Raw genomic sequence first — 12899 nt, forward strand, 5'->3', positions numbered from 1 at the left:
CACCACTAATCAATCCATGGATGCATTGTAAAATCAATGCACTGTATAATTAGGTAAAAAACACCCAGCTCTGCATTTTCCTGTTGTAAGAACTTCACTCTATCACCTTTACGTAGGTCTTTCCCATCACTCTGAGCTGCTTTCTCTTCTCTTTCCGCTCCTCTGAATAGCATGAGGTTGAAACTTCTCAGTGCACCTTGTCCATAAGGTGTCTTGCTGCCTGGCTGGCAGGTCCTGGTTTCTACTCCGTAGTGCGTAAGATGTAACACGTCCCCAGGTGAAGTTAATACCGTATGTAAACTCTTGGATCCCAGATGAATTATTTCTCACCTCTGAGATGGGAGCTGCAACAATGAATACACACCTCAATGACAGGCTACCAGGGAACAGTGGGTTAACTGCCTTGTTTAGGGGGAAGACAACAGATTTTTACCTTGTCAGCTCAGGGATTTGATCTAGCAAGTTCTTGGTTACTGGCCCAACACTCTAACCACTAGGGTACCTGTCGCCCCCAGGTGATTGAATGACATTCATTGGCAGGGAATTTATAAGGTGTTCATTTGTTCATGCGGCGCATGTGTACTGACGGTGCATTCATCATACTCTCACTAATTGTAGTTCTTCCTCAAATCAAATTGTGTTTTGTCACATGGTTCGTAAACAACAGGTGTAGACTAACAGTGAAATGCTGATTCACGAGTCCTTTTCCAACAACTCACAGTCAAAGATAAAACACATACGATAGACATAGTGACACGAGGAATAAATACACAATGAATAATTGTTACGGATACAGGTATCCTGTGTGCCTTATGCGTTGGGCGCTGATTATACAGAATTATAATTTGGAGATCCACCACAAAAAGGGTTCTGATAATGTGTTTGCGGATGCTTTGTCTCGTGTGTAATGATTGTATGTTTTGCAAGGTTGTTGCTTTGTTATTGTTGTGAGTATTCATTGTAATACTGTGGTCGCAATCCCTAGGGTTGCTCTTTTAAAGGTGGAATGTTACGGATACAGGTATCCTGTGTGTGTGTGTGTGTGTGTGTGTGTGTGTGTGTGTGTGTGTCCTGTGTTTGCTCTCCTTCTCCCCTCACAGGTGAAAATCATCACTCTCCAATCAGTCAACAATCAATCATCAATCAGAAGACACACCTCCTCCTGTTTCCTACCCTATCACAGTTCCTTTCCCTTTGTTTAAAAACCTTGTCAGTAGTTTGCTCAGGAGCTCAATCTCTCTGTAAATGCCATGTCTGTAGGACTCTGTGGTTCACTCTCTCGTTGTGTATTAACCTCTCTTTTGTTTGAGCACCTCCATAGCACTTTGTCATCACCTGTGAGTATTGTTTTGGTTATGGTGTTTGTTCGATTGCTGGTGGGAAAAGGGGAAACCAAGACAAGTCGCCCATGGGCATACACTACCCATCGGTAGACTTTGTTAAATACACTAGTTCGAACTGGGCAGACCACCCACTGTATTTTTGGTTAGTTAGCTGTTAAAGTAGGCTAGTCTAGCTTAGGTTTTTTTGGAAAACTTATTGTTTCTTTCCTTGGGTCCAGCTCAGCCCCTTTTCCTGCTCCCCCCATTACCGTGTGTTTTCAAATAAACCTTGAGTTTGACGGTAGATTTCAGTTGTCCTGGTTATTTCGTTCTCACATTTTGTCACAATTATAATTTGCATGAGTTATGTTACGTGTCTCATTACCATCCCCCCCCTAGACTGTCGGGCCAAAAGGGATTCGTAACAATGAATAACAATAAGAGTAAAAATAACATGGGTATATACAGGAAGTGGAAAACAACATGGGTATATACAGGAAGTGGAAAACAACATGGGTATATACAGGAAGTGGAAAACAACATGGCTATATACAGGAAGTGGAAAACAACATGGCTATATACAGGAAGTGGAAAACAACATGGCTATATACAGGAAGTGGAAAACAACATGGCTATATACAGGAAGTGGAAAACAACATGGCTATATACAGGAAGTGGAAAACAACATGGCTATATACAGGGAGTGGAAAACAACATGGCTATATACAGGGAGTAGAAAACAACATGGCTATATACAGGGAGTGGAAAACAACATGGCTATATACAGGAAGTAGAAAATAACATGGCTATATACAGGGAGTAGAAAACAACATGGCTATATAATTTGATTACATCCCTGTTGGTAAGCATTTTTCTTTTGCCGAGATACTCCATCCACCTGACAGGTATGGCATCAAGAAGCTGATTAATTAAACAGCATGGTCATTACACAGGTACACCTTGTGCTGGGGACAATAAAAGGCCAAATCTAAAATGTACAGTTTTGTCACACAACACAATGCCACAGATGTCTCAAGTTTTGAGGGAGCGTGCAACTGACATGCTGACAGCAGGAATGTCCACCAGAGCTGAATGTTAATTTCTCTACCTTAAGCTGCCTCCAATGTTGTTTTAGAGAATTTGGCAGTACCTTCAACCAGCCTCTCAAAAGCAGATCATGTATAACCACCCCAGGCCAGGACCTCCCCATCTGGCTTCTTCACCTGCGGGATCATCTGAGACCAGCCACCCAGACAGTTGATTCAACTGTGGGAATGTGCACCCCAAAAATTTGCGTGATCGTCATCCTCACCAGTGTCTTGACCCGACTGCAGTTCGGCATCGTAACCGACTTCATCTTCGATGGCCACTGGCACGCTGGAGAAGTGTGCTATTCACGGATGAATCCCGAGTTTCAACTGTACAGGGCAGATAGCAGACGTATGGCGCCGTGTGGGCGAGCGGTTTGTTAATGTCAACATTATGAACAGAGTCACCCATGGTGGCGGCGGGCTCATGGTATGGGCAGGCATAAGCTACGGACAATGAACACAATTGCATTTTATCGATGGAAATTTGAATGCACAGAGATACCGTGATGAGATCCATTGTCTTGTTTCAGCGTGATGTGCACAGCCCCATGTCGCAAGGATCTGAACACAATTCCTGGAAACTGAAAATGTCCTAGTTCTTCCATGGCCTGCACACTCACCAGACATGTCACCCACTGAGCACGCTTGGGGTGCTCTGGATCAACGTGTACGACAGTGTGTTCCAGTTCCCGCCATTATCCAGCTACTTCGCAAAGCCATCAAAGAGGAGTGTGAAGGAGATGTGTCGTGCTGCGTGAGGAAATGGTGGTCACACCAGATACAGACTGGTTTTCTGATCCCCTAACTTTTTCTTTAAAAGTATCTGTGACCAACTGATGCATATCTGCATTCCCAGTCATGTGAAATCCATAGATAAATCCATAGACTAAGGAATTTATTACAATTGATTGATGTCATTATAAGAACTATAACCCAGTAAAATCTTTGAAGTTGTTCCATGTTTTATCTTGTTTAATTTCACCTTTATTTAACCAGGTTAGGCCAGTTGAGAACAATTTCTCATTTACAACTGTGACCTGACTAAGATAAAGCAAAGGAGTGCAACACAAACAACAACACAGAGTTACACATGGAATAAACAAATGCACAGTCAATGACACAATAGAAAAGTCTATATAAGGTGTGTGAAAATGAGGTAAGATTAGGGAGGTAAGGCAATAAATAGGCCCGTAGTGGCGAAGTAATTACAATTTAGCTATAAAACACTGGAGTGGTAGATGTTCAGAAGATGAATGTGCAAGTAGAGATACTTGGGTGCAAAAGGGGAAAAAATATGACAATATAGGGATGAGGTAGTTGGATGGGCTATTTACAGATGGGCTATGAGCAGGTGCAATGATCTGTAAGATGTTCTTATAGCTGATGATTAAAGTTAGTGAGGGAGATATGAGTCTCCAGCTTCAGTGATTTTTGCAATTCATTCCAGTCATTGGCAGCAGAGAACTCGAAGGAAAGGTGGGCCAAAGGAGTAATTGGCTTTGGGGGTGACCAGAGAGATATATCTGCTGGAGCGCGTGCTACGGGTGGGTGCTGCTATGGTGACCAGTGAGCTGAGATAAGTCAGGGCTTTACATTTACATTTACATTTAAGTCATTTAGCAGACGCTCTTATCCAGAGCGACTTACAAATTGGTGAATTCACCTTCTGACATCCAGTGGAACAGCCACTTTACAATAGTGCATCTAAATCATTAAGGGGGGGGGTGGTGAGAAGGATTACTTATCCTATCCTAGGTATTCCTTGAAGAGGTGGGGTTTCAGGTGTCTCCGGAAGGTGGTGATTGACTCCGCTGTCCTGGCGTCGTGAGGGAGTTTGTTCCACCATTGGGGGGCCAGAGCAGCGAACAGTTTTGACTGGGCTGAGCGGGAACTGTACTTCCTCAATGGTAGGGAGGCGAGCAGGCCAGAGGTGGATGAACGCAGTGCCCTTGCTTGGGTGTAGGGCCTGATCAGAGCCTGGAGGTACTGCGGTGCCGTTCCCCTCACAGCTCCGTAGGCAAGCACCATGGTCTTGTAGCTTTACCTAGCAAAGACTTATAGATGACCCGGAGCCAGTGGATTTGGCGACGAATATGAAGCGAGTGCCAGCCAACAAGAAAATGCAGGTCACAGTGGTGGGTAAATGACTTAAATGTAAATGTAAATGTAGTACAGTGCCTTGCGAAAGTATTCGGCCCCCTTGAACTTTGCGACCTTTTGCCACATTTCAGGCTTCAAACATAAAGATATAAAACTGTATTTTTTGTGAAGAATCAACAACAAGTGGGACACAATCATGAAGTGGAACGACATTTATTGGATATTTCAAACTTTTTTAACAAATCAAAAACTGAAAAATTGGGCGTGCAAAATTATTCAGCCCCTTTACTTTCAGTGCAGCAAACTCTCTCCAGAAGTTCAGTGAGGATCTCTGAATGATCCAATGTTGACCTAAATGACTAATGATGATAAATACAATCCACCTTTTATTATTATTATTATTTATATTATTTATATTTTATATTTTTATTATTAATCAAGTCTCCGTATAAATGCACCTGCACTGTGATAGTCTCAGAGGTCTGTTAAAAGCGCAGAAAGCATCATGAAGAACAAGGAACACACCAGGCAGGTCCGAGATACTGTTGTGAAGAAGTTTAAAGCCAGATTTGGATACAAAAATATTTCCCAAGCTTTAAACATCTCAAGGAGCACTGTGCAAGCGATAATATTGAAATGGAAGGAGTATCAGACCACTGCAAATCTACCAAGACCTGGCCGTCCCTCTAAACTTTCAGCTCATACAAGGAGAAGACTGATCAGAGATGCAGCCAAGAGGCCCATGATCACTCTGGATGAACTGCAGAGATCTACAGCTGAGGTGGGAGACTCTGTCCATAGGACAACAATCAGTCGTATATTGCACAAATCTGGCCTTTATGGAAGAGTGGCAAGAAGAAAGCCATTTCTTAAAGATATCCATAAAAAGTGTTGTTTAAAGTTTGCCACAAGCCACCTGGGAGACACACCAAACATGTGGAAGAAGGTGCTCTGGTCAGATGAAACCAATATTGAACTTTTTGGCAACAATGCAAAACGTTATGTTTGGTGTAAAAGCAACACAGCTCATCACCCTGAACACACCCTACCCACTGTCAAACATGGTGGTGGCAGCATCATGGTTTGGGCCTGCTTTTCTTCAGCAGGGACAGGGAAGATGGTTAAAATTGATGGGAAGATGGATGGAGCCAAATACAGGACCATTCTGGAAGAAAACCTGATGGAGTCTGCAAAAGACCTGAGACTGGGACGGAGATTTGTCTTCCAACAAGACAATGATCCAAAACATAAAGCAAAATCTACAATGGAATGGTTCAAAAATAAACATATCCAGGTGTTAGAATTGCCAAGTCAAAGTCCAGACCTGAATCCAATCGAGAATCTGTGGAAAGACCTGAAAACTGCTGTTCACAAATGCTCTCCATCCAACCTCACTGAGCTCGAGCTGTTTTGCAAGGAGGAATGGGAAAAAATGTCAGTCTCTCGATGTGCAAAACTGATAGAGACATACCCCAAGCGACTTACAGCTGTAATCGCAGCAAAAGGTGGCGCTACAAAGTATTAACTTAAGGGGGCTGAATAATTTTGCACGCCCAATTTTTCAGTTTTTGATTTGTTAAAAAAGTTTGAAATATCGAATAAATGTCATTCCACTTCATGATTGTGTCCCACTTGTTGTTGATTCTTCACAAAAAATACAGTTTTATATCTTTATGTTTGAAGCCTGAAATGTGGCAAAAGGTCGCAAGGTTCAAGGGGGCCGAATACTTTCGCAAGGCACTGTACTACCCACCACTGTGACCTGCATTTTCTTGTTGGCTGGCACACACACTTGGCCATTCTAACACCTGGATATGTTTATTTTCTTCAGCGCCTTCTTCACCATGCTGTCTGTGTGGGTGGACAAATTCAGTTTGTCCGTGATGTGTACGCCGAGGAACTTAAAACTTACTACCCTCTCCACTACTGTCCCGTCAATGTGGATAGGGGGGTGCTCCCTCTGCTGTTTCCTGAAGTCCATAATCATCTCCTTTGTTTTGTTGACGTTGAGTGTGAGGTTATTTTCCTGACATCACACTCCAAGGGCTCTCACCTCCTCCCTGTGGGCCGTCTCGTTGGTAATCAAGCCTACCACTGTAGTGTCATCTGCAAATTTGATGATTGAGTTGGAGGCGTGCATGGCCACGCAGTTGTGGGTGAACAGGGAGTACAGGAGAGGGCTCAGAACGCACCCTTGTGGGTCCCCGGTGTTGAGGATCAGCGGGGTGGAGATGTTGTTATCTCCCCTCACCACCAGGGGGGCTTCCCGTCAGGAAGTCCAGTACCCAGTTGCACAGGGCGGCGTCGAGACCCAGGGACGAGTTTGGAGGGTACTATGCTGTTAAATGCTGAGCTGTGGTCGATGAACATCATTCTCACATAGGTATTCCTCTTGTCCAGATGGTTTAGGGCTGTGTGCAGTGTGGTTGCGATTGCGTTGTCTGTGGACCTATTGGGGCGGTAAGCAAATTGGAGTGGGTCTAGGGTGTCAGGTAGGGTGGAGGTGATATGGTCCTTGACTAGTCTCTCAAAGCACTTCATGAGGACGGAAGGTATGGTGGGATTCGAAATGGTTGGGGATCTGTTTGTTAACTTGGCTTTCGAAGACCTTAGAAAGGCAGGGTAGGATAGATATAGGTCTGTAGCAGTTCGGGGCTAGAGTGTCTCCCCCTTTGAAGAGGGGGATGACCGCGGCAGCTTTCCAATCTTTGGGGATCTCAGACGATACGAAAGAGAGGTTGAACAGGCTAGTGATAGGGGTTGCAACAATTTTGACGGATCATTTTAGAAAGAGACCATCCAGATTGTTTTGCCCGGCTGATTTGTAGGGGTCCAGATTTTGCAGCTCTTTCAGAACATCAGCTATCTGGATTTGGGTGAAAGAGAAATGGGGGATGCTTGGGCAAGTTGCTGTGGGAGGTGAAGAGCTGTAAACCGGGGTAGAGGTAGACAGGTAGAAAAATGCTTATTGAAATTCTCAATTATTGTGGATTTATCAGTGGTGACAGTGTTTCCTATCTTCAGTGCAGTGGGCAGTTGGGAGGAGGTGTTCTTATTCTCCATGGACTTTACAGTGTCCCAGAACTTGTTGCGTTTCTATTAAGTGTTCAGTGTATGTATGAGTGTGTTGGTGGAGTCAAATGTGTGTGCATAGAGAGTTCGTTTGAAAAAAAGGGTCAATGCAGGTAGTCCGTTTAGCCATTTGATTAGCTATTCAGCGATCTTGTTTAGCAGTCTTATGGCTTGGGAGTAGAAGCTGTTCAAGGTCCTGTTGGTTCCAGACTTCCTGTTACTCCTAATGGGACTCAATAGATCCAAACCAGCACACAGGCTGTAGGGCTTGTCTACGTGAGTTCAACAAATCCACGTCCAGTGTGACAGCGTGATGAATCTAATATCACTAAGTGAAAATAAAGCTACACTTAGTTGTTTAACACTATGGCCTAGTGCACTCCACCAGGCACCAGCAAGGCACAACAATGTTGGCGGTGATAGTGGAATGATGTCTTTTTCATTGAATACCTATGAAGTCCTCTAAATGTCCAGTAATGATAGATTCCACACGTATTAAAAACAGGATTAACTGACCGATAATCCATTACGGAGTGGCTGGAAGGTCCTGAAACGCTTGTCTCCCTGTCCCTGTCTCCCTGTCTCCCTCCTAACCTTCACACACCCACAGTCCCCCTCTCATTCCTCTGTTTTTCTTAGCCACTCTGTGTGTTTCTTTCCACCTCTCCGTCCCTCCATCCCCCCATTTACAGACCCCCACCACTGTACGATTAATCAGCTCCTCCTCCTCCTCTTCCTCCCCCCCTCTGAGACACCTGCTCTTACCTTAAAAATACACTCTCTCTTCTGCTCACCTCTCAGCTCCTCCTCCTCTTCCTCTTCCTCTTCTTCCTCCTCCTCCTCCTTCTCACTCCCTCTGAGACACCTGCTCTTACCTTTAAAGATATACTCTCTCTTCTGCTCACCTCTTTCGGGCTCCTCCTCCTCTTCCTCCCACCCTCTGCTGCTCTCCCTCTGTACTGCAGTCTCTTTGGCCAATATCATTGCTACTGATATCACATGTTTCACTCCTGTCCCTATCCAATCTGTCCAGATGGGGACTCGGTTTCAGAGGCCATTTATTCATATGTCCTAAATGTTTTCCAACTACTCTGGTTCTCAGCTGATATAGTGGGAAGTTGTGACGTGGTAATACTGCCATGAACCCATTTGTCAGAAGAAGACCAAAGCGCAGCGTGGTGAGCGTACATTTCTCTTTATTATGGAATGACGGCAACAAATCAAGAAACAAAATAAACAACCGTGAATCTTACAGGGCTAAGTGCCACAGACAAAGTTAACTACCCACACTGAAGGAGGGAAAAAGGGCTACCTAAGTAGGGATTCCCAATCAGAGATAACGATAGACAGCTGTCCCTGATTGAGAACCATACTCGGCCAAAACATAGAAACACAAATCATAGAAATAAAGGACATAGAATGCCCACCCAAATCACACCCTGACAAAATGAAAAAGAGACATAAAAAAGGCTCTCTAAGTTCAGGACACCATTCCTGAACCCTGGCTAAATGCTCTGTCCAGGTTTACAGATTTCCAAGGATGGTACACTTTTCTATCAAAGACTCTATCATCTTCTGCTATGTGTCAGGCTTTATCCTCCCCATCCTGTATCACAGACACACCTGGACAACTACTGCAGATGAGAGCTAATCTGCAGGACTGTTTGTGTCCCTCCTCTCCCACTGCGTCTTTTCTCTTCATGCCTTTCCTCATCAACTCCATCCTCCCTTAAACACACCGACACTCCTCCTGTCCTCTATCCTCCCTTAAACACACCGACACTCCTCCTGTCCTCCATCCTCCCTTAAACACACCGACACTCCTCCTGTCCTCCATCCTCCCTTAAACACACCGACACTCCTCCTGTCCTCCATCCTCCCTTAAACACACCGACACTCCTCCTGTCCTCCATCCTCCCTTAAACACACCGACACTCCTCCTGTCCTCCATCCTCCCTTAAACACACCGACACTCCTCCTGTCCTCCATCCTCCCTTAAAACACACCGACGCTCCTCCTGTCCTCCATCCTCAAACACACCGACGCTCCTTCTGTCCTCCATCCTCCCTTAAACACACCTACGCTCCTCCTGTCCTCTATCCTCCCTTAACACACCGACACTCCTCCTGTCCTCCATCCTCCCTTAAACACACCTACACTCCCCCCTTCCCTTCCGTTCCCTGCTGTTGACATTCCAGCACCCTTCCCAAGGCAGGACTGTGATGGCAGGTAATGTGGATTGATGCAGTATGCTGGAGAGAGGGATGGGGGAGTGGAAGGATGTTGGACAGGCTGATCGGGGAGAGGTAGGCTGGGGAGGTAGAGGACGGGCAGGAGAGAGGGGGAATCTGTAACCCGCCCAACAACAACATGCATGGAAACAGAGAGACATTTGTACACTATCAAGAGCAGTGTGCGGCTTCCTTTTCCCTTCACATTTGTACACTTAAAATGCTAGACTTTATTTAAGCCAATTTGTTAAGTTGAAAAATACATACACCTTGTGGCCAGGAAAAGAGTGGACATGCCTGCAGAGGTGTTAACGTACCAACAGATGGAGACAATCAACAATTACTCAGACTGTAGCACCACCAGGTATACTGTATAGACTGTAGCACCACCAGCTATACTGTATAGACTGCAGCACCACCAGCTATACTGTATAGACTGCAGCACCACCAGCTATACTGTATAGACTGTAGCACCACCAGATATACTGTATAGACTGTAGCACCACCAGGTATACTGTATAGACTGTAGCACCACCAGGTATACTGTATAGACTGTAGCACCACCGGGTATACTGTATAGACTGTAGCACCACCGGGTATACTGTATAGACTGTAGCACCACCAGGTATAATGTATAGACTCTAGCACCACCAGGTATACTGTATAGACTGTAGCACCACCAGGTATACTGTATAGACTGTAGCACCACCGGGTATACAGTATAGACTGTAGCACCACCAGGTATACTGTATAGACTGTAGCACCACCGGGTATACTGTATAGACTGTAGCACCACCAGGTATACCTGAGTATTATTTTTTGATTTCTTTATATATTTTGGTTAGGTCAGGGTGTGACATGGGTGATGTATGTGTTTTTGTACTGTCTAGGGGTTTTGTAGATTTACGGGGTTGTCGACCATCTAGGTGTTTATGTATGTCTATGGTTGCCTAGATTGGTTCTCAATTAGAGGCAGCTGTTTATTGTTGTCTCTGATTGGGAACCATATTTAGGCAGCCATCTTCTTTGGGTATTTCGTGGGTTATTGTCTATGTTGCATGTTTGCACTCTGTTTTGATAGTGGTCACGTTCGTCTTGTTATTCTGTTTGTTTGTTTAGTTTACTTCGTGTTTTTTCATCTTTCATTATAAAGATGTATTCACATCACGCTGCACTTTGGTCTCCTCACTATGACGATCGTGACAGAACAACCCACCAACAATGGACCAAGCAGCATGGTAACGGTCAGCAGCAGCAGCGGCAAAGAACGCAGGACTCATGGACTTGGGAGGAGATTCTGGATGGCGAAGGACCCTGGGCACAGCCAGGGGAATATCGCCGCCCTAAAGCAGAGCTGGAGGCAGCGAAAGCAGAGAGGCACCGGTATGAGGAGGCAGCACGGCAGCGTGGCTGGAAGCCCGAGAGGCAGCCCCAAAAATGTATTGGGCGGGGGCACACGGGGAGTGTGGTGAAGCCAGGTAGGAGACCTGCGCCAACTTTTTTTTTTATTTTATTTTTATTTCACCTTTATTTAACCAGGTAGGCTAGTTGAGAACAAGTTCTCATTTACAACTGCAACCTGGCCAAGATAAAGCATAGCAGTGTGAACAGACAACACAGAGTTACACATGGAGTAAACAATTAACAAGTCAATAACACAGTAGAAAAAAGGGGAGTCTATATACAATGTGTGCAAAAGGCATGAGGAGGTAGGTGAATAATTACAATTTTGCAGATTAACACTGGATTGATAAATGATCATGTACAGGTAGAGATATTGGTGTGCAAAAGAGCAGAAAAGTAAATAAATAAAAACTGTGGGGATGAGGTAGGTGAAAATGGGTGGGCTATTTACCAATAGATTATGTACAGCTGCAGCGATCAGTTAGCTGCTCAGATAGCTGATGTTTGAAGTTGGTGAGGGAGATAAAGGTCTCCAACTTCAGCGATTTTTGCAATTCGTTCCAGTCACAGGCAGCAGAGTACTGGAACGAAAGACGGCCGAATGAGGTGTTGGCTTTAGGGATGATCAGTGAGATACACCTGCTGGAGCGCGTGCTACGGATGGGTGTTGCCATCGTGACCAGTGAACTGAGATAAGGCGGAGCTTTACCTAGCATGGCCTTGTAGACGACCTGGAGCCAGTGGGTCTTGCGACGAATATGTAGCGAGGGCCAGCCGACTAGAGCATACAAGTCGCAGTGGTGGGTAGTATAAGGTGCTTTAGTGACAAAACGGATGGCACTGTGATAAACTGCATCCAGTTTGCTGAGAAGAGTGTTGGAAGCAATTTTGTAGATGACATCGCCGAAGTCGAGGATCGGTAGGATAGTCAGTTTTACTAGGGTGAGCTTGGCAGCGTGAGTGAAGGAGGCTTTGTTACGGAATAGAAAGCCGACTCTTGATTTGATTTTCGATTGGAGATGTTTGATATGGGTCTGGAAGGAGAGTTTGCAGTCTAGCCAGACACCTAGGTACTTATAGGTGTCCACATATTCAAGGTCGGAACCATCCAGTGTGGTGATGCTAGTCGGGCAAGCGGGTGCAGGCAGCGATCGGTTGAAAAGCATGCATTTGGTTTTACTAGCGTTTAAGAGCAGTTGGAGGCCACGGAAGGAGTGTTGTATGGCATTGAAGCTCGTTTGGAGGTTAGATAGCACAGTGTCCAATGACGGGCCGAAAGTATATAGAATGGTGTCGTCTGCGTAGAGGTGGATCAGGGAATCGCCCGCAGCAAGAGCAACATCATTGATATATACAGAGAAAAGAGTCGGCCCGAGAATTGAACCCTGTGGCACCCCCATAGAGACTGCCAGAGGACCGGACAGCATGCCCTCCGATTTGACACACTGAACTCTGTCTGCAAAGTAATTGGTGAACCAGGCAAGGCAGTCATCCGAAAAACCGAGGCTACTGAGTCTGCCGATAAGAATATGGTGATTGACAGAGTCAAAAGCCTTGGCAAGGTCGATGAAGACGGCTGCACAGTACTGTCTTTTATCGATGGCGGTTATGATGTCGTTTAGTACCTTGAGTGTGGCTGAGGTGCACCCATGACCGGCTCGGAAACCAGATTGCATAGC

The 12899-nt window shown here is 45.3% G+C and overlaps 1 protein-coding gene across 1 annotated transcript in view; it reads right to left on the reverse strand.

The window, feature by feature from the left end:
- LOC135527636 (serine-aspartate repeat-containing protein I-like) overlaps positions 1–8569 on the reverse strand; it is a 30816-nt gene extending 22247 nt beyond the window's left edge. Inside the window, exon 1 of the mRNA XM_064956124.1 lies at positions 8351–8569. Coding sequence (XP_064812196.1) covers positions 8351–8569 — 219 coding nt within the window. The remainder of the gene's footprint in view (positions 1–8350) is intronic.
- Between the last annotated feature and the right edge of the window lie 4330 nt (positions 8570–12899).

The sequence above is a fragment of the Oncorhynchus masou genome, chromosome 33 (assembly GCF_036934945.1).
Source record: "Oncorhynchus masou masou isolate Uvic2021 chromosome 33, UVic_Omas_1.1, whole genome shotgun sequence".
In the NCBI taxonomy this organism is placed as follows: Eukaryota; Metazoa; Chordata; class Actinopteri; order Salmoniformes; family Salmonidae; genus Oncorhynchus; species Oncorhynchus masou.